Source organism: Electrona antarctica (assembly GCF_951216825.1).
Source record: "Electrona antarctica genome assembly, chromosome: 10".
Classification (NCBI taxonomy): domain Eukaryota; kingdom Metazoa; phylum Chordata; class Actinopteri; order Myctophiformes; family Myctophidae; genus Electrona; species Electrona antarctica.
Window position 1 is genome coordinate 35,907,550 of NC_136791.1, and position 24,062 is coordinate 35,931,611.

Below are 24,062 nucleotides of genomic sequence, written 5' to 3' on the forward strand. Positions count from 1 at the left end.
TTCAGACTCCATTTGTAAGTTAATTATAATAGAAGCATTGCTAAATGTATAAGAGGTGAAGGGAAAAGATGAATATGGAAGACGTGGTGAGGCCGAGTTAACCTGACTCCGCCAGATGGGGCAGCAGAGAAACCCTGTGTACTCTCTGCTGCCCCATCTGGCGGAGTCAGGTTAAGGCCAAGTAATAATAATAAAAATAATACACTTTATTTATATAGCACTTTTCATGTCATAGAATGCAGCGCAAAGTGCTTTACAGGGCAGAAACAGAGAGAAAAACCTAAAATAGCATTAAAACAAGCAAAAAACACAGTAACATTAAGACATAAGCATAAAAACGGCAAAGTGTGCATGAATAAGAACAGACAGATTTAAAAACTCAACTAAAACCAAGAGTGAAGAGGTGGGTCTTGAGCTGTGCTTTAAATATGTCTACAGAGGGTGCCTGTCTAAGCTGAAATGGGAGTTTATTCCAGGCTGTCAGCCCCGTAGAAGCAGAGAGCTGCTTCACTGTATCTTTGAGTTGCCATTTTTTAGGCACCTCGAGCAGGCCAGCAGTGGAGGACCTGAGGCAGAGTAACGAAGAGGAGGAGTGGAAAGAATTGACGGGACAAGGAAGTAGGAGAACGGGTGGGTGGAGGACTGGAGGTTGAAGCGGGGAGGACCGGGAGATTAGCGCTGGAGTAAAAGAGGAGAGATGGAGCAGGTGATAGTGTTATCGCCCTCCGCTCGTCTGATTGCACAGTGATGGGGAGGGAGATTGGGCAGGAACACAGGGGCTCTGCCCACCGCTGGCCCGCCGCTGCTGATACACTGCTAGTCATAACACCGGCCTGCACTGGCGCCGCGCACGCACGCGCGCGCGCACGCACGCACGCACGCACGCACGCACACACGCACGCACACACGCACACACACACACACACACACAGGCAAATCATACAGGCAGCTGTATGAGGACCGTTTCAGTTATGAAACAACAGCTCAAGTGGAACTTGATGTTGCTGTAATAGTGGTGTTTGTGAGCGACCGACCCAGCGGCCCTGATTAGCGTCCCAAAGCCCTAGCTGGACCCAGCGCACCTGGCAGGGCTGTTCTCATTCATGTGGTTTCAGTTTGTGAATGTGGTGCTGTGATTTGCAGCTTATCGCTAGAACGTATTAGGCTTTGTTTTAGGGGCCTTAGTTGGGGTTGAGCTCCCAAAAATGCGTACTCCCTAAATATTCACTTCAGAGAGGATAGGAGAGTTCTTTTAGATCAGAAGATTTTTTGTTTCTGGCCTTGTGAGCTTGAGCTCGAGTGTCACTCTTAAGCCCCCTCTCCCTCACATCTATTGCCTCACTAGCTCCACTGTGCCAAAAATAGAACTGAAAATAATGTGTTATCCAAATGAGCATTATCCATGTCAGACTCCTAGTACTGGACTCTATTATTGTGAAAGCTGGGCAGTTACACAACCAAAGAACAACACAGAGAAAAAAACGTCCTGTTCTGTAAAGGACCGGTAATCGCCCTTAAGTATTTAGGGCAAAGGTTCCGCTGCTCTGTGGAGTGACCCAGAGGCTCTCAGCCCCACACAGCTCTCCAGGGCCCATGAGAAAGTTCTCAGCTCCCCTGGGACTCAACATTATCTGGGCCGGGCTCCAAACTCGAGCCCCAGGCCTCGCCGAGGCCTTGAGAACGATGCTCCCTTATCTCAGGGAAGCACACTGGAGGAATTGCAGTCCCCCACCCCCACGGGCCACTGGGCTTTGTTGAGCACAGAGGCCCCCGACTGTACGCACAGTGCGCGCTCGCGCACACACGCACACACACACCCCTTTGAGCTGCTGCCAGATAGGAGCTATCTATGTTTTCTCACTTCTGCATCAATTAACACCACAAGGAGTTGCAGTGGAGTTGAGTGTTGGCAGAGTTGCAGCACTGTGGACACGCTGGACTCTGTGAAAATGTTTTGATAATGTGTTCTATGTATTTGATAATAGTTGCAATGCAATGGATAACGATTGCTATATTGTGTGTGTGTGTGTGTGTGTGTGTGTGTGTGTGTGTGTGTGTGTGTGTGTGTGTGTGTGTGTGCGTGCGTGGGTGCGTGCGTGCGTGCGTGCGTGCATGCGTGTGTGCATGCGTGTGTGCACATGCGTGTGTGCGTGTGTATGCACATGCGTGTGCATGTGCGTGTGTTTCAGGGTTGTGTGTGTGCAGAGATCTGTGGTGGTTTGTCTTGGCCCAGGGCCAAAGCTTAAAGATGGAAAACAAAACACACACACACACACACTAACACACTCACTGTTATTAGAGAAGGAACTGGTTCCATTGGCCTACAGTAGGTAACGGGATAGGTCATTTATTTGCCTTTTGGCTTAGGAAAAGGCATCCTTTTGGGTTTATTCTGAAACATACATCTAATTAACGATTTTGTCTCTTTGTCGTTGTTAATACATATATTACTGTCAAACATTAGTGTGTGTATTTGTATGTATTTGTTTAAAGGACAAAGTTTTTTTTTTCAACCAAGGTTTTTTAGTTGTTATTAGAGAAAGTAAAAGATGAGTGAAAAATATTTTTCATTTGCTGCTTTCTTTCGTTTTAGCGATTTTAGCTACAGAATGTTTGACAGGGGGGTGGGGGCATTGGAACAAGTGGCTAAAGATCACAACTTTTATTATTTACTATAGTCCTACTAGACCCCATGAAATTACATCTGGCCACAAAGGATCACAGGATTTATTGAATGTGAAGGGGGAGTTGACAAACGGACATATTGAGCCTAACACAGTATGGCAGGCCCCTAGTAGTCAGTTGTTCGTTCAGACACACGGAGAACAACTATTGTGGTCAGATGTCATTTCCTGGGGTCTAGTAGGACTATAGTAAATAATAATAAAGAAATCGGCATAAAATGTTGCCACTTGTTCCAATGCCCCGTCAAAAATAGCTAAAATCGCTAAAACGAAAGAAAGCAGCAAATGAAAAAAATGAACACTCACCTTTTACTTTCTCTAATAACAACCTAAAACATGAAACTTGGTTGAAAAAAACCCAAAGTTGTCCTTTAAGCTTACAGTTACCCATTAATGATTCAGTGTATAGTTCTGCCTGCTTCATGTATAATTGAATACCAAAACACGTGTGTGTGTGTGTGTGTGTGTGTGTGTGTGTGTGTGTGTGTGTGTGTGTGTGTGTGTGTAGGCTGCACCAGCAGTGCGTGTGACGCAGACAGAAAAATGGACAGCCTGTACCTCAAATCTCTGGAGGGATTTGTCACTGTGGTAACCTCCGACGGTGACATGATCTTCCTGTCTGAAAACATCAGCAAATTCATGGGGCTCACACAGGTAATGTGATCACAACAGTCTGATTTGTATGTCATCAGCACACGGTGTTGCACACCTAAAATATCTCTACAAGCTATTTTATGAAAGCACATTTCACACCTGAACTCTATATTTACATACAAACACATTTTATTCAGCTCAGGTAGTCCATAGTCCATACTGTTCATTCAAAATTGGCTTCCAAAGTTAGCAGGAGGGGCATATCTTTCAAAAAATATAAGCCAAAAATCATTGACAAACCAATCAACCAGATTGTTGAGGGTCATGTACTCAACACGGGTTACTTTAGTAACCTCAGTTACTTGAGGGACTTGAGAAGGAGAGTCACTATTCCAGCCACCACATGCCGCAGACACACAGAACATTGCATGTACTTCAAACAATTCTTACTGGATCGTGACATTGTCGCTCAAGGTGGTCACTGACCCTGCCCCCCAGGTATATAACGGGGGTCCCACCTTGCAACGTCATTCCTACCAACCAGCTTTCTGAGTCTTGCTAAGCAGAAAGGTAGTGAGAGTGACTCTCCTTCTCGCAAGGTCTCACGGTCACCCTCCGTAGGGAGGGTACGTATCACGCAACAGCACGCACGTCCCCCTGGACGGACGACAAGCATAAGAGCTAACCAGGCCATCGGCTATGGACGTGAACCAATCGCCTGGACGTATGGAACGTACCAGGGACTTGGCCGTCAGCATTTTAAACTGAAAAGGCTTGAGGTGTCGATTGAGTGCTCGGAGGTCCAGGATAGGACGGAGCCCCCCCTTTTTCTTGATCAAGAAGTAGCGGGAGTAGAATCCGCTGCGACTTTGGCTCAGGGGCACCTCTCTGAGGTGCCTTCTTATCCAGTATGGAAGCTGGAGATTGGGCGTATATATACAGTATATATATATAAATTGTTTCTCCTCTTCAGGTGGAGTTGACCGGTCACAGTATATTTGACTTCACCCACCCATGTGACCATGAAGAGATCAGAGACAACCTCACAATGAAGACAATCGGTACGACTTTCACCTCATTGGTGGTACGCCGGTAGTAAACCGGACAGTCCATCAGCCATATAAATCGTTCAAAAACAAACATTCCACTCCATCACTCCATTCATTAATTCAACGCTTCACAGGGTGAGTGATTGATAGCAAAAAACATAACACCCGTGTGAAGTGAGGGGCGCTCTTATCATCGTAAAATAGACACTATGCCTACACTATATGAGGTAAAATTCTGCATGCATTGTCAATGGGAATTTAATGTTTGTGTAAGACGAAAATCTACACTAATAGCTGAATATACGTATGAGGGGCCTCAAAAACAACAAAACAAAAAAACATTCTGGGGGGATTCCTTTATGATTGCATTTTCCACTGTTGACACAAGCACAGAAGAAGCAAAGTCCATATAGCCAACAGAACATCTAGCAAGATAGAAAAGCATGGCTGGTGTACGTGTGCCTGGACAACAGGACGGTCGCTGATAAGGGCTTTGAGACGGGGAGAAGAAAAAGAGAGAGAGAGTGAGAAAGAGAACAAGAGAGGGGAGGGCATTATCTCTCTCAGATAGTAGCATGGTATGCCACAGTGTGCACGCACGCACGCACGCACGCACGCATGAACTACACACATAAACTAAGACACCATGAAACCTAATAGTAATTTGATTCAAACTTCAGTGTATACTGTATATTCTGTCATACATGAAGAATGCTAAACACTGTAATGTGTTCAGTGAAATGTGTGTATTAATCATAGATGTAAAAGCGTTCCTTTGCAAAGACTCTCTGACACACACTTCCTTTCTGTCGTTTTCTGGAACACTGACACAGACATACTTCATAAACCACTTCCCGACATTGTGCGTGTGCGTGCGTGTGCACATGGCCGTGTGCATGCGTGCGTGTGTTTGTGTTTTGATATGTGGGTATTACCCTGGCGCCACCCCCACCCGCCCCAGCTCCCCTTGGCAACACACACACACACACACACACACACACACACACACACACACACACACACACACACACACACACACACACACACACACACACACACACACACACACACACACACACACACACACACACACACACACACACACACACAGCTAGCCAAGTTGTTACATCACAAGGTCAGAGTTCAGTTCCTGACCTCTAGTGGAGTGGGGTGCGTGTGCGTGCGTGCGTGCAAGGAAATTTAGAATCAGGGATGCGTGGACAATAAGGAGAGATGTGCTGAATGGGCTAACTAAACTGTGACCATGTAGAACTGTGTTCCCAGTATGGCAGATAAGACAAAACATATTAGATTTAGAGTTGTTTAAACAGGCTTCAAATGAAGTTCATCGAGATTTAAGTTTCATAAATTCCAACAAAATGTACCTCTTTTACTAAAGATTTTATCTTATGATTATGAATAATGACATATTTATATTTCAGAGATGAACCATGTTTTTCATTCTTCCATCTGGTTATGTATCTTCCAGGCAGTGGCTTTGGCAAGAAAGCCAAAGAGTTGTGTACTGAGCGAGATTTCTTCATGAGGATGAAATGCACCGTGACCAACAGAGGGCGCACCGTCAACCTCAAGTCAGCTAATTGGAAGGTAGGGTCTCTTTGTATTATATCAATCATCATCAACAACAGGCTGTTGTTGATGCCCACCAAAATGAACAGGTTACAGGATTCTCATTCTGTTACTGTCACTGCCTGCAAGGATGGCCGCCGTGCCATTATAAACTTTCTAGTTCATACGTGGGTCATGGGTCCGCGGTGGTGGTGTTGTTGTTCATGCGCCGCGGTGCGCGGCGTGGAGACTGGAGAGGGCATCATGCGTGCTTCTGGCTGGTTGGAGCGCAGCGCAACAGCCTCATTAGTATGGCATGTTGTCTGTACTCTGCACTCTCTTTCTGTCCAGTCTTACGTGTATAGGCTGGTGATTGTGGCGAATTATATTCGTTAATAAAGAGAGAGCTTATATTGGGATATATTGTCCATGTCTGGTCAGTTCATGGTGTGTACTGTGTCATTCTCGTTTTTAACCGGGCCATGATAATGCGGTGCAATGGCGGTAGGCAGTAGCCTAATACAATGTAACCAACTTGCACAAGCATTAAAAAATGGGTTTTAATTGTCGGGTAAAATAATCTATGAAATTACTTTTCTCAGAAGGTAATTTGTAATTTAACGGGATTAGTTTCATGGGCAGTAATCCAGTAACCTAACGGCGTTACTTACAAAAGTAACGGTGCCCAACACTGCTTATTTGCAGTCTCCTACTGACTATCGGTTCATCCTATCGGTTCATGGAATAAATACAAGGCTTCATGGGTTGGGTAATTGATTTTGGGTGAAGTACTCCTTTAGGGGTATCTTGGCGTTCATTTTAAAGAGCTCTGATTTTTAAAGCAACGAAAAGGCAGACAAATGAATCTTTCATTTGATTTCAATGTAATTTTCCTTGTAGGCTCTGTTGCATGGTGTCATTCTTGGAATGCATCTACATGATTATCTGCACTGCGTGTCCCATCAACATTTATCATCCTGTCCCTCCCTGCAGGGGCTGCATTGCACGGGCCACCTCAAGATGTACAACGGCTGTCCCCCTCGCGTACACTGCGTCTTCAAGGAGCCCCCGCTCATCTGTGCAGTCCTGCTGTGTGAACCCATCCCACATCCGTCCAACATCGACACACCCCTGGACAGCAAGACATTTCTCAGCCGTCACAGCATGGACATGAAGTTCACTTACTGTGACGAAAGGTAGACACACACACACACACACACACACACACACACACACACACACACACACACACACACACACACACACACACACACACACACACACACACACACACACACACACACACACACACACACACACACACACACACACATACACATACACATACAACCTCCATGGAATCAAAATGTGCACGTGGCGTGTGCGATCACCTTATTCATCGAGGTGAAAACATGCCATTTAATGTCATTGTCTCTTATTGTAGGCTGCTATGTAGCTGCTAGGTTTCATTATGGAGTATGACTAACATCAAATTCGGCACCTATGCACACACACACAGAGAAACACACAAACCGCTGCATTCTGACAAAGTCTAAAAAATAACCCAACCAAGCAAAACATGCCCCATGCACACACGTCAAGACACACGTCCTGCTGAGTGAATCAGTTTAGTTTGGCAGGAGAAGCCAATGAGCATGAAGATGACATGTTAATTCTTAAATAAGCTTCTCTCACGAGGCGTACAAACTCTAGCCTGGCTTTGGCCAGACTGAACATCACTCACGCTTCCTCCCCGGTATCAGTTTGGACTTCGGCCCATAGGAAAGTAGTTGTCTTGACAGACAGACTCATCTAGCCCAATCACAGTGTACTAGTCTGCTCCTCATGCTTGAAAGATACCGCGCTAAAAAACAACAAGGTCTGTTTAGTTTCTACTTTCTATGTGAGCGAAATATGTTGAAGTCTATATTATGTAATAGCTGCACTTAAAAGCAGTTTTTATCGTTTCTGAGGAAACTTTTAAACGTGTTTTGTCAAGGGCAGCCATTGTTGTTTTGAAAGTACCGCGTACAGTATGTTATGTCACCATATACCGTACACATGGACCAAGCAGAGGCTGCTTTTCACTGTTGTACAGCACAGCAGTTGGAATACAGTCACTGATTGGCCCGGTCAATTCCTGACCAGGCCAAGAGCGCACGCGCACGCACACACACACACACACACACACACACATGCCGTCATCGGGCTGGGAACAGGTTGGATGGCACCCAAAACATGCTTCCCCTAGTAGCACTAGAATGCGATGACGGACGGACGCATAACAATATCAAGCTGCTTATGCAGTACAACATGTTCCCTTGGGGAAAAGTGAGTGATGTGATTCGCGTGTGTTTATGTGTGCGCGTGACTTTCGGAAAACAAAGACCCATTTTCTGTGCCTTTTTCAGTGACATTTAATAGCTGCCCAAATCATCTCCAATGATGCAGCTGAGTTTGGTGTGCGTGTCCCACTACTGCCTGGCTCAGTGTGGTGTGCGTGTCCCACTACTGCCTGGCTCAGTGTGGTGTGCGTGTCCCACTACTGCCTGGCTCAGTGTGGTGTGCGTGTCCCACTACTGCCTGGCTCAGTGTGGTGTGCGTGTCCCAATACTGCCTGGCTCAGTGTGGTGTGCGTGTCCCAATACTGCCTGGCTCAGTGTGGTGTGCGTGTCCCAATACTGCCTGGCTCAGTGTGGTGTGCGTGTCCCACTACTGCCTGGCTCAGTGTGGTGTGCGTGTCCCACTACTGCCTGGCTCAGTGTGGCGTGCGTGTCCCACTACTGCCTGGCTCAGTGTGGCGTGCGTGTCCCACTACTGCCTGGCTCAGTGTGGTGTGCGTGTCCCACTACTGCCTGGCTCAGTGTGGTGTGCGTGTCCCACTACTGCCTGGCTCAGTGTGGTGTGCGTGTCCCACTACTGCCTGGCTCAGTGTGGCGTGCGTGTCCCACTACTGCCTGGCTCAGTGTGGTGTGCGTGTCCCACTACTGCCTGGCTCAGTGTGGTGTGCGTGTCCCACTACTGGCTGGCTCAGTGTGGTGTGCGTGTCCCACTACTGCCTGGCTCAGTGTGGTGTGCGTGTCCCACTACTGCCTGGCTCAGTGGGAACTTTGGTCTCATTAGAGGACAGATTGACAGCTGTAGACAGAAGATCTCCTTAGCTTCATGTAAGGGCAAGAGAAACGCAGAGAGAGTGTGAAGCTGTGACCGTTCAACCCAACTGAGAAGAATGGGAGAAAGACTATTTCTGTACACTAAAAAGTCACTAAATGTCACTTTTGAATATTAAAAGAGGAAGACTGAGGCCGAAATGTGTTGGTGTTCTCTATTTAAACAAATGTAAGAATGTGTAACTGAGCCAGTCTTGCACTTCGGTGGTACCTTTTGAATTAAACACTACTATTGAAGGTGTACATGTACATGATGGTACATACCCAGAACATTTTGTGGTAAAAGCTATGACCTTGGCGGTTTTAATTGAAATTTTGTATGTTCCGAACATGAAAGTGCCACATCCAAAACAAGTTCCATGGCAAATTCATGGCACTAACTCAAACCTCGCACTGTGTAAGCCATTCTGGATAAGAAATGCCTAAATTGTCATTTATTCTACTGTTCCTGGAATATGAAGGCACTGAAAACTCATGACCATTTACAGCCCTCTCCTAGGAATGTTAATTTCATAACAGTGTCTAACACCCATTCCTTAAGACCTGCTTAAAACTGTAATCTGTAATGTAACTCATGTGGACTGCATGGACTGAGTTATTGAAAACATTGCAGATAAATTAGAATAGTTGAATGGAGAGATTATTGCAGTATGCAGCACTATTACTGAGGTACATCATGCCTGTCAGGGATCATCAATGTCTGTAATGTCCCGTGTCAAAATAATTCCAGGTACTTGCCATTTTAATCTGATGGCTTTTATGTGAGACCTTTTATTTTTCATCCCATTAATTTCATCCCATGAAGTACTTTATGAAAAAAGATTCAAACCACGCACGCACGCACGCACGCACGCACGCACGCACGCACGCACGCACGCACGCACGCACCAATTCCATGGTCTTCTTTAACAAAGTGAACTTTTGACAAGAGCAACGGAAAGAGATTAACTTTTTCTTGAAGCAGATTGAGGGAATGAGGGATGAGAGGGAGTATGAACTATCTATCGCTCTCTGATTTCCAAATCGCACATGAAGCCCTTTGAAGTCTAAAAGCTCCATGAATCCATGTAGAACTGATGATAATGAGTGTGTGTGTGTGTGTGTGTGTGTGTGATTATATATATATATATATATATATATATATATATATATATATATATATATATATATATATATATCTATATCTATATATATATATGTATTTATTTTTTGCTGTGCTAGTGGCAAGGCTCTATAAGGAATAAGGATGGCAATGTTGATCAGTTTCTCTGTCCATCTATCCAGCCAGCCAGCCAGCCAGCCAGCCATTCTTCTGCCACTTTAGTCCCTATAAAACATACCTCAAAAACTACTGGCTGGATTACTGTGGAAATTGCGGTGTACCTTCCGGCCAAGATAATGAACCAGACTGATTCCTCTAGCGCCACACTCAGCTTTGCTCACAATATAATAACCACACATCGGGATGAATGTTACTGATGTTGGTGAACTGAACCCATAGCCTTTCCACTAGCACCAACATGTATAAGTGAACTGAACCCATAGCCTTTCCACTAGCACCAACATGTATAAGTGAACTGAACCCATAGCCTTTCCACTAGCACCAACATGTATAGGTGAACTGAACCCATAGCCTTTCCACTAGCACCAACATGTATAGTTGAACTGAACCCATAGCCTTTCCACTAGCACCAACATGTATAGTTGAACTGAACCCATAGCCTTTCCACTAGCACCAACATGTATAAGTGAACTGAACCCATAGCCTTTCCACTAGCACCAACATGTATAGGTGAACTGAACCCATAGCCTTTCCACTAGCACCAACATGTATAAGTGAACTGAACCCATAGCCTTTCCACTAGCACCAACATGTATAGTTGAACTGAACCCATAGCCTTTCCACTAGCACCAACATGTATAGATGAACTGAACCCATAGCCTTTCCACTAGCACCAACATGTATAGGTGAACTGAACCCATAGCCTTTCCACTAGCACCAACATGTATAAGTGAACTGAACCCATAGCCTTTCCACTAGCACCAACATGTATAGTTGAACTGAACCCATAGCCTTTCCACTAGCACCAACATGTATAAGTGAACTGAACCCATAGCCTTTCCACTAGCACCAACATGTATAAGTGAACTGAACCCATAGCCTTTCCACTAGCACCAACATGTATAGATGAACTGAACCCATAGCCTTTCCACTAGCACCAACATGTATAGTTGGTGAACTGAACCCATAGCCTTTCCACTAGCACCAACATGTATAGATGAACTGAACCCATAGCCTTTCCACTAGCACCAACATGTATAGATGAACTGAACCCATAGCCTTTCCACTAGCACCAACATGTATAGATGAACTGAACCCATAGCCTTTCCACTAGCACCAACATGTATAGATGAACTGAACCCATAGCCTTTCCACTAGCACCAACATGTATAGATGAACTGAACCCATAGCCTTTCCACTAGCACCAACATGTATAGATGAACTGAACCCATAGCCTTTCCACTAGCACCAACATGTATAGTTGGTGAACTGAACCCATAGCCTTTCCACTAGCACCAACATGTATAGATGAACTGAACCCATAGCCTTTCCACTAGCACCAACATGTATAGTTGGTGAACTGAACCCATAGCCTTTCCACTAGCACCAACATGTATAGTTGGTGAACTGAACCCATAGCCTTTCCACTAGCACCAACATGTATAGATGAACTGAACCCATAGCCTTTCCACTAGCACCAACATGTATAGATGAACTGAACCCATAGCCTTTCCACTAGCACCAACATGTATAGATGAACTGAACCCATAGCCTTTCCACTAGCACCAACATGTATAAGTGAACTGAACCCATAGCCTTTCCACTAGCACCAACATGTATAGATGAACTGAACCCATAGCCTTTCCACTAGCACCAACATGTATAAGTGAACTGAACCCATAGCCTTTCCACTAGCACCAACATGTATAGATGAACTGAACCCATAGCCTTTCCACTAGCACCAACATGTATAGATGAACTGAACCCATAGCCTTTCCACTAGCACCAACATGTATAGATGAACTGAACCCATAGCCTTTCCACTAGCACCAACATGTATAAGTGAACTGAACCCATAGCCTTTCCACTAGCACCAACATGTATAAGTGAACTGAACCCATAGCCTTTCCACTAGCACCAACATGTATAGTTGAACTGAACCCATAGCCTTTCCACTAGCACCAACATGTATAGTTGAACTGAACCCATAGCCTTTCCACTAGCACCAACATGTATAGTTGGTGAACTGAACCCATAGCCTTTCCACTAGCACCAACATGTATAGTTGGTGAACTGAACCCATAGCCTTTCCACTAGCACCAACATGTATAGTTGGTGAACTGAACCCATAGCCTTTCCACTAGCACCAACATGTATAGTTGGTGAACTGAACCCATAGCCTTTCCACTAGCACCAACATGTATAAGTGAACTGAACCCATAGCCTTTCCACTAGCACCAACATGTATAAGTGAACTGAACCCATAGCCTTTCCACTAGCACCAACATGTATAGTTGAACTGAACCCATAGCCTTTCCACTAGCACCAACATGTATAGTTGAACTGAACCCATAGCCTTTCCACTAGCACCACAATTTAAATGTGGTGGGGTAAATGTTTAGTTAATCGATGGGAAATCACTTAAGTATTATAATGTGTGTGTGCACGTGCGTGTTGCAGGGTGACAGAGTTGATGGGCTATAATCCAGAGGACCTAGTTGGTCGCTCCATCTACGATTTCTACCATGCCCTGGACTCAGACACAGTCATCAAGTGTCACCAGAACCGTGAGTACACACGCACACACACACACACACACAACTTTACATTTTTCGGACTAATGCGCAGAATAGGAACACTGGAGTTCAATGTGATTAAATGCATTAAGTCTGTAACAATGGCATCCATATGTTTTGGTTATCAACAGACACAATGGTAATGTATGTGTACTGCAGGTTTGCCTGTGTGCATGTGAGTATACTGTAACAGCACATGCTTTTGAGATGCATTTTATTCTATTAAGCATGGCCAGTGTTAGCCTGATAAGACTTACACATCTGGCATGAGCACGCACGCACACATACATGCGTGCGTGCGTGTGTGCAGTGCTCTGAAGTGTCATGGTTTGTGTCTTCAGTGACAGCTCTATATCATTAGGTCTTTGTGAAAGCGGTGAAGCAGGACAGGAAAGGAGGTGATGTGATTTAGGTCTTCAAACCAAATAATGTGTGTGTGCGTGCGTGCGAGAAGAATTAATAAGGCTTAATACTATAGTATTACAGGCAAAGTGCAATTTTGTGTGTTACTGTAATCCTTAAAAATACATGACTTCCACACACACACACACACACACACACACACACACACACACACACACACACACACACACACACACACACACACACACACACACACACACACACACACACACACACACACACACACACACACACACACACACACACACACACACACACACACACACACACACACACACACACACAGCTGCTTATAATGTTGCCCTGACTTCCTCCATGCGTGCTGTACACACGCACGGTGCACGCACGCGCACACACACTAGCGTTCCGTAGAGCCTGTGACCTTTGTCCTGATTCATTCCCACGCCATACTGGACTTTAGGTTACAGCCAGAACCTCTTTATTTCTCAAATCTCTTCGAGACATTTCACTCACAAATCAATCTGCAGTTATTGTAGGTTCAAAGATCTCGCAAGCATTCCTGTTTTATTTAAGTAGGGTTTGCAAGTTGAGAGTTCTTTTCATTCAAGTAAAAAAGAAAAAAAAAAAAAGGCCTATGAGATGCATTCAACATTGTCACAGCAAGTTTGAGCTCTTGAACGGCAGTGTGTGTTGCGATGTGTTTAAGAGTGTTGCTAGATAATCAGTGTTTTAAGAGAACTGCACACAGTACTGACAAAACTATAGCAGGGTGTACAGTTTGATGTGCGCACTGAAAATAGCAGAGGTCTTGGAGCCACGATTCATAGCGCGGCGTGTTGTGAGCTCGTAGAACGGCTATTTTTGGTGTGCGACACCAGTGCGCAACTAAACGATAAGGATCCCTTTAAACACACTGTAAACTGACCAGAGATAATCTGACTTCCCAGTTATGTTACCCACGCAAGTTCACTATCTTCTTTTTGAAAGCACACCCTTGAACAACGAAGCATAAATTAAGTGAATCACCCGAGTTCGGTCTGTTACAGAGCTCTCGAGGAAAAGAGCAGCTTTTCTGATGAACAAACCAGTCAAAACATCTACATATCTCAAACGAACCAGAATGCACCTGTTCCTGCTGTCATGTATTTATTTCACCCAGTCTGTGGGTCTGTCTGTCTCTCTGCAGTATGCACCAAGGGCCAGTCGGTGAGTGGTCAGTATCGTATGCTGGCTAAAAATGGAGGCTACGTTTGGGTTGAGACCCAGGGAACTGTCATTTACAACACCCGCAACTCTCAGCCACAGTGCATTGTGTGCATCAACTATGTACTCAGGTAAGAAATGGCACAGGAAAACTAAAAGCATGGTTCTATACTGAACCAAACGGGATTCCTTATCAGGAACTGTGACATTATGGCGCTAGCAGGGGCGGCCTTAGGGATCTGGAGGCCCGTTTCAAGACCAACTATGAGGCCCCATATATACCCAATATGACATAATTATCCTGTCTATACAGGCATATTGATACAAATAGTTTAGACTGTTCAATATTGCGCACAGTCATTACTCTCGACAATTACGCAGCAACGACACCTCCTCATCCTGTCGACCCTTCACAATAAACTTAAAGTGTCTCCCCTTTACCTCCCATTTTACCCAGGTTAACAGGAAATAAGTGTAACTTAAATGGGAAAGAGTAAGGCAGCGAGTGAGTAAGAGAGAGATGGCTAGGGTGGTGGGGGGTTGACTGACGCCTGACGGTCAGTCGGAGCTTGGAGGCCCCACTAAGGGTGGAGGCCCGTTTCAATTTTAACTGGGCGCTAGCCATATATCACTGCAGAGCTCATGTCTGATGCAAAAATAGTTCATTCTAAAATAGTTTTGAAAATGTTTCTATGCATCTAAATCAACCTTTATCTCTGCATTCTGTGTGGATGTACTTACAATATAGGCATTTAGCGGACACTCTTAATCCAGAGGGACAGTAAACATGAACAATACATGGTGTCACGGTTTGCAGAATGACTGAACCCAAATGCAGAGGAAAGTTCAAATAAAGATTTATTAAAGCAAACGAGGTCAAGCTTACAAGTGTTAGCCGTAGCTGCTTACAGAAAAAACTTGGAATGCAAAATGCAACACATTGCAAAAGCAGAATGCCATAAACAGAAAGACCAAAAAGGCAAACCTTACAAAAGGCATAAAGTAGTGAAGTCCCAAAACGGAAGCGCAACACAAGGAACCAGGATCTTCAAGGTAGCACTCAGGAACAGCAAAGGTGACCACCGGACAAAGGTTTGTTTGAGGAATGAGTCCAGTATTTATAGGTGGTGGGTTGATTGTAGCAGAGTTCACAGGTTTGTAATGGGCTGGGCTGATGAGAGTGGAACCAGGTGTGTAACTAGGACTGAGGGCTGCAATGGGAAGTGGGAGTGGCCGAAGTGGAAAGACAGACACAACTGGGCAGAGGGAGATAGCCTGGTTAATAAACCAGACCGAATCAGCCGTTGGCAAAAAAAAGTTGCCTACCAGCGGATTACGGTCTGGCGAGGCTCAGTAGCATGCCTCTTTCCTACAGCAGAGAACAGGTCGGACCAATCGGGACACGGTATGCAATATAGGCGGGCTTTGGTACAGTGACGTTCAATGCTTGAGACCTTTGACTGACAGTAGCTCTGACCAATTGCGTCAAAGAGAAAATGTTCCCCGGGAAATGAAATCCAAGTGGAGCCAGCCCAGACTGATATACCGCGACAGTGTTGTGTGATATTAGTCTGGCTTATTAGCCAGGCTAAGAGGGAGAGATACAGAAAGAGGGGAATAGACAGGCAGAGGGCCAGACCATGACACATAGTAATACATGTACACAATACTGACTATTGTGTATGTGCTGCTCGCCATTTTCGTTTGTGTGTTTTGTTTTGTTTTTGTGCTTTTTGTTTTTCTTGTCTGTTTTATTGTATTGTGCTTTTAATGTATACCTTTCTAGTTTGTCTCACTGTATCTGTATACATTTATGATTCATATTTATGTGAAAACATAAATAAATCAATAAAAAATGTTATTAAAAAAAATAAAAGAATATACACGTAGCTGGCAGAAAAATTATTAATCATGGTGTCGTCCACAGTAACAGTTATTGTATTGACTTGATTTTCAATCAATCAATCATGTCTACGTAAAATGCTATCTACTTGGGATTCAAAAAACATTTAAAATCAATATGATGCATGGGATGCATAGTTATTTTCTGTCTAACGACCTCATTGCTTCTCACTCCCTCTGCTGCCCCATAGTGACATTGAGGAGAAGTCAATGGTTCTCTCCATGGAGCAGACAGAATCCTTGTTCAAGCCCTGCCACATGCCCAGTTTCTTCAGCACAGAGCCTGTGGATGTGGCTGGAGAGCCAGATGACGCACTCTTCACCAAACTCAAAGAGGAACCGGAGGACCTCACCCATCTGGCCCCGACAGCTGGAGACACCATCATCTCCCTCGACTTCGGTTTGACAGACACTTTTTTAAAATTATTATTATTATTATTATTATTATTATTATTATTAGAATTATTATTCTGATTAGTCTTGCCAGTCTTGTGCTAAGGGGAAAGACGTTTATCTTTCGGACTCATGGTTCATCCAATGTATCAGATTATCAGATTAGCCTTGCTGAGCCATGAGGCCCATAGGGCAGGAGCCTATATCCTCTTTCTATAGCATGAGGCCCATAGGGCAGGAGCCTATATCCTCTTTCTATAGCATGAGACAGCTTGATATACAAGACAAGTACATCCCCTGGACATGACGTTAGTATGTCGCAGGGACTTGACACTGAGTGCCAAGCAGGGAGGCATTGGGTCCCATTTCTAGAGCCTTTGGGGTTTGATTCCCAGCCGGGTCATACCATAATGTCATCTTATAATACATTTAAATATGTTAATATAACCTAAATATCTAGGGGACGGGGGACGAGGGACACTTGTCTCTCTTTATTTGATACTACAGTGGAGATGAGAGACAGCCTGCAGTGTATATCACTCACTTAGGTCTTTAAATGAACTCAAATAATTTAAAGCAGTGGTTTTCAACCCTTTTCACGTCAAGGCCCACTATTTATTCGACATTTGAGCCACGGACCACCATTTGATGACATTTAGCCTCCCAGACCCATGCATTTGAGCCACAGAACCACAATTTGATGACATTTAGCCTCTCTGACCCAAAACTTTCGAATATTTTGTTGATCGTTTGCCTGTTATTTAACGTAAAATGAAATCAAATGGACCCATACGGGTCCATTTAATTTAATTTTACGCTCTCAAGAGTTAAAGATCTGTAGCCTATTCAATTCTACAAGGGTCCATTTGGTTACAAACTTCTCATAATTTAGCTGGGGACCACCTGGAACCCCCTCAAGGACCACTGGTTGAAAACCACTGATTTAAAGGCATCCCATAATCCCTTTGTTGTTTACTGTGACTTCCTCTTCCCAGGTGACTCTGAGTTTGAGGAAACCCAGCGTCCACCAGCCTTCACCCAGGTCTCCCCCATGCCTCCTCTGGGGCCACCGGCCTGGGCTAGTGAGAGCCACAAATCCGTGGCTGCAGCCTCTGCTGCCCCAGCGCCTGCAGGGGACATGGGCTGCACATTCACCGTGCCACAGAAACCTCCACCTGGGAGTGCCACTCCCAGCCTGAGTAGCTGCTCTACGGTACGGATGAGAAGGGATGTGTGTGTGTGTGTGTGTGTGTGTGTGTGTGTGTGTGTGTGTGTGTGTGTGTGTGTGTGTGTGTGTGTGTGTGTGTGTGTGTGTGTGTGTGTGTGTGTGTGTGTGTGTGTGTGTGTGTGTGTGTGTGTGTGTGTGTGTGTGTGTGTGCGTGCGTGTGCGTGCGTGTGCGCGTGTGCGTGTGTGTGTTGTTGTCTATTTTCAACCATATCTCCTATCTAGATGCAATAGGGATGACATGTGAAAAACTACAGGCTATAGTTTGCCTCTAGGTCATCACAGGGCAGTCGGAAGCTTGCACGCAATTCTGGTATACAGTATATGCTGGTAGGCAATGTCGGTAAGAGCAGGAGAGCTCAGATTTATCAGTCAATATAATACAGAGAGGATTTCATTGACTTGTGGACTGTCAGTAATGATTGTCCTTTAATGGCTTCATGGTTCGACGTTGGATTGAGAGAAGGGAGAAGGTAGGGAGAGGGTAGAAGCTGTTGATGCCCTTCCTCCAGCCCCAACCTGTGAGAATGGAGGGGGTGGCTGTTTGGAAGCAACACTCAGTCACTCACTTAGCAGTGAATGGAGTCTTTGTCATAACTCATCACTCTTTCTCCCTCCCTGCCTCCCTGCCTCTCTCTCCCTCGCTCTCTCTCTCTCTCTCCCTCCCACCCCCTCTCTCTCTGTGTGTCTTGCTTTCTCCTTTTCTCTCTTCACTCCGCCCTCACACTCTATCTATGTCTCTTTTATGGCTTTTCACACTGTCCACGTTTCCCTCTGCTCTCTTGTTCCCTTCCTTCCTCCCTTCCTCTCCAACATCCATTCTTCCTCTCCTCACTCCAATCAAACAGCCCAGTAGCCCAGGTGACTACTGCTCAGAGAGTGACCTGAAGGTGGACCTGACAGAGAAACTGTTTACCCTCGACACAGAGAGAAGCAACAGCCCTGCAAGCACTGAAGTTAGTGTGTGTGTGTGTTTGTGTGTGTGTGTGTGTGTGTGTGTGTGTGTGTGTGTGTGTGTGTGTGGTTACAACACTTTTTAAGAGTTTTTCTTCTAATATTTGTTCGGCCCAAAGATTTTGGTTTATTGTCATGATTTGTCAACTCTGCTGTTGGCTTTGTCCGAGGCTTATAAATGTCTTTAAAAAATACTTTTTTTTTAATGGTAAAAATGAATGGGGAATTATTTCCTGGTGCCTCATCGTTCTGAAAGGGGGCGGGACTGCGACGCTCTATAGTCTCTGCCCATCAACAGCCTTCTAATCTAATCGAGTGATTCTCAAAATGACCCCTACAAGAATTTGGCCAAGTAGACCCCCATATCTTCCCAAATCACTGAGTGTGACACACACCTTCTATGGTAAACCAAAACTTAGTTTCAACTGAAAAGTGTCCCCTTTCAGTTGAAAATATTTTTTGTTCAGCGAAGCATGAATTAGCCCTTGCTTGCATAACAGGATATAGGATTCTGGATTCTTGGCCTAGACACTTTGACCAATCTGCTTAAGCATGATCTGTATTTGTTTCTGATTAATATCAGGTGGGCTTCAGTGACTTGGACCTGGAGACATTAGCTCCCTACATCCCCATGGACGGAGAGGACTTCCAGCTGCACCCCATCATTCCAGAGCCAGAGCCCGTGGACGGGGGCCCGGCAGGCCACGGCATATCCCCTCACCACCCAACCACCCAGCAGAGCTTTAGCAACATTGCCAGCCTCTTCCAACCCCTGTCCCCCGCTCCTCAACCTCAAAGCCAGTACCAGCCTGGTGTTTCTTGGCCCCAAGGGGATACGAGGAGCCCCCCCCAGGGCCATAGAGAGCCTAGGGCCACCGGATCTTACATGGCGAACCAGACACTGATACCCCCATACCAGGCTCTGCCCACCACCCCTGTGGCATCTATGGGTGGCAGGTCCAAAATTAATTGGCCTCCGGACCCCATTTTAACGTACCAACTGCAGCACAGAGGGGCCAAGACCTGCCTGATCGAGCCCCTCTCAGAGGAGGAGCGCCCTTCATGTCAACAGAGAGGTCTCATGCAAAAACAAAGGTGACAGACCTGGAACAAAAATTGTGAAATTAATGACATTTTAATTTTAAACCAAGAGAAAGTATAAAAAGTGTATCTATGGTAACTCACAAGCCTGTGTATGCATGTGTGTGTGCGTGTTTGTGTAGGTCCATGGAGAACTTTCTGCAGGCTTATAAAGATATGGGTCCAGCCAAACTCACCTTGGCCAACAGCATCAAGCGCCCCTTCACCCAAATGGCCATAGTAAGTCGCATCCGACCATCCACTCACCTCCAATTATTATCACCACCACCACCACCAGCAACCAGTGGGTCGGGATATAGGCATGGGTTGCAAGCTTTATGGAATGATGTCCCAACTGGAAGGATATTGTGTATGTTGAGTCCTCTGGACAACACACAATGCAGTCCCAGAAAGAGACATGGTCTTAAGGGGTGCAACCCTATGGTAGTCCATAGTTTGTTTTGAACCTCGGTTTTTGGGTCACAGTTTCTAACTTTGAGGGTTTGTGTAAACACAAACATTGTCTTATCACAAATATTGATTGCCATTGACAATGAAAGGAGAATGTGTCTGAACAAATCACTTTTTGTGGAAACACAAACATTAAATGCCATTGACAATGAAAGGAAAATGTCATATGTGTCTGAGCAAATCGACATGTTACGTCATGAAGATGTGCCCCTCACTTCACACGGGTGTGATTTTTTTAAACTACATTCTTTCAAAAACATTTTCTAATAAGAAAACAAAAACAAATCTTATATATCACTACAATAAAACTGCTTGCTTTTGTTTGTTTTAATGTCTGTATGAGGATTTAAAATGTGTTGTCCCTCTCTGTGTGAAGACTAAAGAGTACTTTGTTCAATAACTGAACTTTTTGTTATCACTGAACAAGCTCACGTGTTGTGATGCTTGCATTGGCTATTTGTGGCGAGCAACACTGTTAGTTCACTCATGGACACAGATACAGTGACATTTTGGCAGTAAGACATGTGTAAAGTACTACCCAAAAATATAATTACCGTACAAAATAAAGTGCATGAAACGTGGATGGCGAACTTTATGGTTCATTATTAAACCGAGAACTGTTGCATCCCTAGTCTTAACAAAGACACAATATTTATATTTGTACCATTGTTTCGTGTTAAATTGAAAAAAATTGATTAGTATATGATTAGGGATGATCCTTTTCCTTTAATTATATCGTGAAAAATCACACCCGTGTGAAGTGAGGGGCGCTCGTATCATCGTACATCATCATCAAGAATGGTGGTCGACTATTGGCCAAGGGTGGCCACCGACATACCCAGCCGATTTGCTCAGACACATATGACATAAATTCTCCATTCATTGGCATTTAATGTTTGTGTTCAGACATAATCTACAGCTGTTTATAGGAGGGGCTAGCACCCCTCAAACATTTGTTGTTTAGCTAAAATTAGATTATAAAAGCAGAGATGCAAAGATCAGAATGAAAATTTGATATTGGTTCCAATCAATCATACAGATTTTTGGTAATACATTTTTATTTAACTTCCCTGATGCGTACATGCAGTATGCACAAGAATATCACTCTCTACTCTACTGCACAGCTTTTTTTTTGATAGATTGTGTGTGTGTGTGTGTGTGTGTGTGTGTGTGTGTGTGTGTGTGTGTGTGTGTGTGTGTGTGTGTGTGTGTGTGTGTGTGTGTGTGTGTGTGTGTGTGTGTGTGTGTGTGTGTGTGTGTGTGTGTGTGTGTGTGTGTGTGTGACAGGATGACAGCAGCAAGCCACCAGACATGATATGGAAGAGGATGAGACATGAGAGTTGTGCCATCATTGACCGCTCCCTCAGCACAGGCTCACTGGCAGGTATGGTTGCTGCGTGTGTGTGCGTGTGGATGTATGCATCCATGTGTGTGTGTTTGTGTGTGTGTGTGTGTGGATGTATGCATCCATGTGTGTGTGTGTGTGTGTGTGACTATTAATACTATCAATGTAACCCCCCCTCTCTCAGACCCCATCATGGGGAGAATGATACCCCAACGTCTCAGCCCACTGTTGCAACACAGGAAGTCTCAATATCCAGGATGTGGGATAGATGGTGTGCTGAAGAAATCCTTCCCCCAGCAGAGCTATAGCTACACAGAATATGGCATGATGTCTTCTAACAAGACAGAGGGTGAGTTTGCTGGACATACGTTGACTTGAACCTTGATTGAAAGCACTGCGTGCACATACACTGATAAACGTGCATGAAACTTTCATGCATAAAAAAGCAGGATCGACGCCAATGGATTAGGAAGAACCTCAATAACTGTTTCAAATATTGAGCTCCGATCCACGTGCAAAATGCATGGTAACACTGTATAATAACTATACACTATTAAGCATTAGTTAAGCATTAGTAAATACTTAATCCGTCATAAAGTCATCATTTGTAAACCATTATTCATACATTACTAAACATTAGGAAATACTGTTACAAATGTTTCAACTATATATTATTAAGCATTGCCATTCATATCAAAAACATTTAACCATTTAAGAATGTCTTTCTTCTCTGTTTTTCTTTTACCTCTGCATATTCTTTACATCTGTCAGGTTTCTTTCATACCCACTACTTTGTCCAGTCCTTAATTTCTCCATGAATCCCTGTTTGCCTAACTGTCTGTCCCTGTGCTCCTGTGTCTGTCTGTCCATCCATCCACAGGTGTAGCCAGTCGTTTGTTGGCCCCTTCCTTCGAGTCCTATGGTTTGCCGGAATTGACCCGGTACGACTGTGAGGTCAACATCCCCCTGCAGGGCAACTTGCACCTCCTCCAGGGCGGCGACCTTCTGAGGGCCCTAGATCAGACCGCCTAGAGGATGGGACCTGCTGAGGGCCCTAGATCAGACCGCCTAGAGGATGGGACCTGCTGAGGGCCCTAGATCAGACCACCTAGAGGATGGGACCCGCAGTCTGCTATAAACCCAGACTTACACCCAGTCCTGGACCTCCACCCAAAGTCTGAGACCTAGGCCTTAATTGACCCTCCCGCTCCTGCTCAGAGCCTAAGGCCAGTCCACATGCAGAATGGTATTTAAATCCACAGCCTGCCTTACATAAGTAACCCAATCTATGTCCTTGGTTATAGTTCTCATTCCTACACCATTGTACAGTATAGACCTTTTATCTTCCTAAACCCAAACTAGCTGAGAACTCAGACCAAAGGCGTGAGGTTTAAAGTCATCAACTTGCCTTAAAGTAAGGCATTGTCCTTGCCACGTGCCACAAACAACCTCAAACAAACAATCTGTGCCTATAACAGCTCATTTATACTTACATCATTTTATATTATATGTGATATACTGCCATATACGACGGTGTCACTCGTCAATGATAGCTGATCGGGTCTGATTCCTTCAGATAGTTTCAGAGAGCGGTCGTGCAGTTAGAACACCCTCCCATAACCTCTCCATTACAACCAAACGCACAACAGATACAGCCATTAGCCAACCAAGCCAGCATCCCTATAAAGCCCTGTATATAGCCCATAAGACCCCATCTTAAAACTGTATTAACCCTATCTAACAACCTAAGAGGGTTAATAAAAGTAGCCTACAGTATGACACCATGCTACCTGCACACAAACCTACACTATTTGACCTTCCATGTTTTAGCCCCATCCCCATCCCCACGGCAACCTCAACACGCACAGAGCCTGAATCTATAATATCCGTATAACTATTATCACTATCCACAATTCCACACCCGCTCACATTCAAATGAGCCATCAGGAGTGTCATGCCCATGTTGCAGCACCCCAGCCCTCTGTCTTTCACAGCATTAGTTAGCTTCACTTTTGGTCTCTTTGGGTCAGCTTTATCTTCATAAATGATACACATACAGTTATTAGTTATCATGAGTCTGTTTTCTATTATTGAATTGAAATCCTTTGTGTTTTTTGGGCTGTTATTGAATCTCCCCATGTTGTTTAACCACATCAATGGGACACCATAATGTCAGTGTTG

At 44.7% G+C, this 24,062-nt stretch overlaps 1 protein-coding gene across 1 annotated transcript in view; it reads left to right on the top strand.

Annotated features, from left to right (window-relative positions):
* epas1b (endothelial PAS domain protein 1b) overlaps positions 1-22,928 on the top strand; it is a 58,825-nt gene extending 35,897 nt beyond the window's left edge. The window contains exons 3-16 of the mRNA XM_079511736.1: positions 3,193-3,338; positions 4,252-4,339; positions 5,817-5,935; positions 6,890-7,092; positions 12,809-12,915; positions 14,495-14,642; positions 16,605-16,813; positions 17,802-18,019; positions 18,880-18,987; positions 19,569-20,080; positions 20,209-20,305; positions 21,824-21,920; positions 22,066-22,230; positions 22,762-22,928. Of these exons, the coding sequence (XP_079367862.1) occupies positions 3,193-3,338; positions 4,252-4,339; positions 5,817-5,935; positions 6,890-7,092; positions 12,809-12,915; positions 14,495-14,642; positions 16,605-16,813; positions 17,802-18,019; positions 18,880-18,987; positions 19,569-20,080; positions 20,209-20,305; positions 21,824-21,920; positions 22,066-22,230; positions 22,762-22,913 (2,369 nt within the window). The 3' untranslated portion in view covers positions 22,914-22,928. The remainder of the gene's footprint in view (positions 1-3,192; positions 3,339-4,251; positions 4,340-5,816; positions 5,936-6,889; positions 7,093-12,808; positions 12,916-14,494; positions 14,643-16,604; positions 16,814-17,801; positions 18,020-18,879; positions 18,988-19,568; positions 20,081-20,208; positions 20,306-21,823; positions 21,921-22,065; positions 22,231-22,761) is intronic.
* The last annotated feature ends 1,134 nt before the right edge of the window (positions 22,929-24,062 follow it).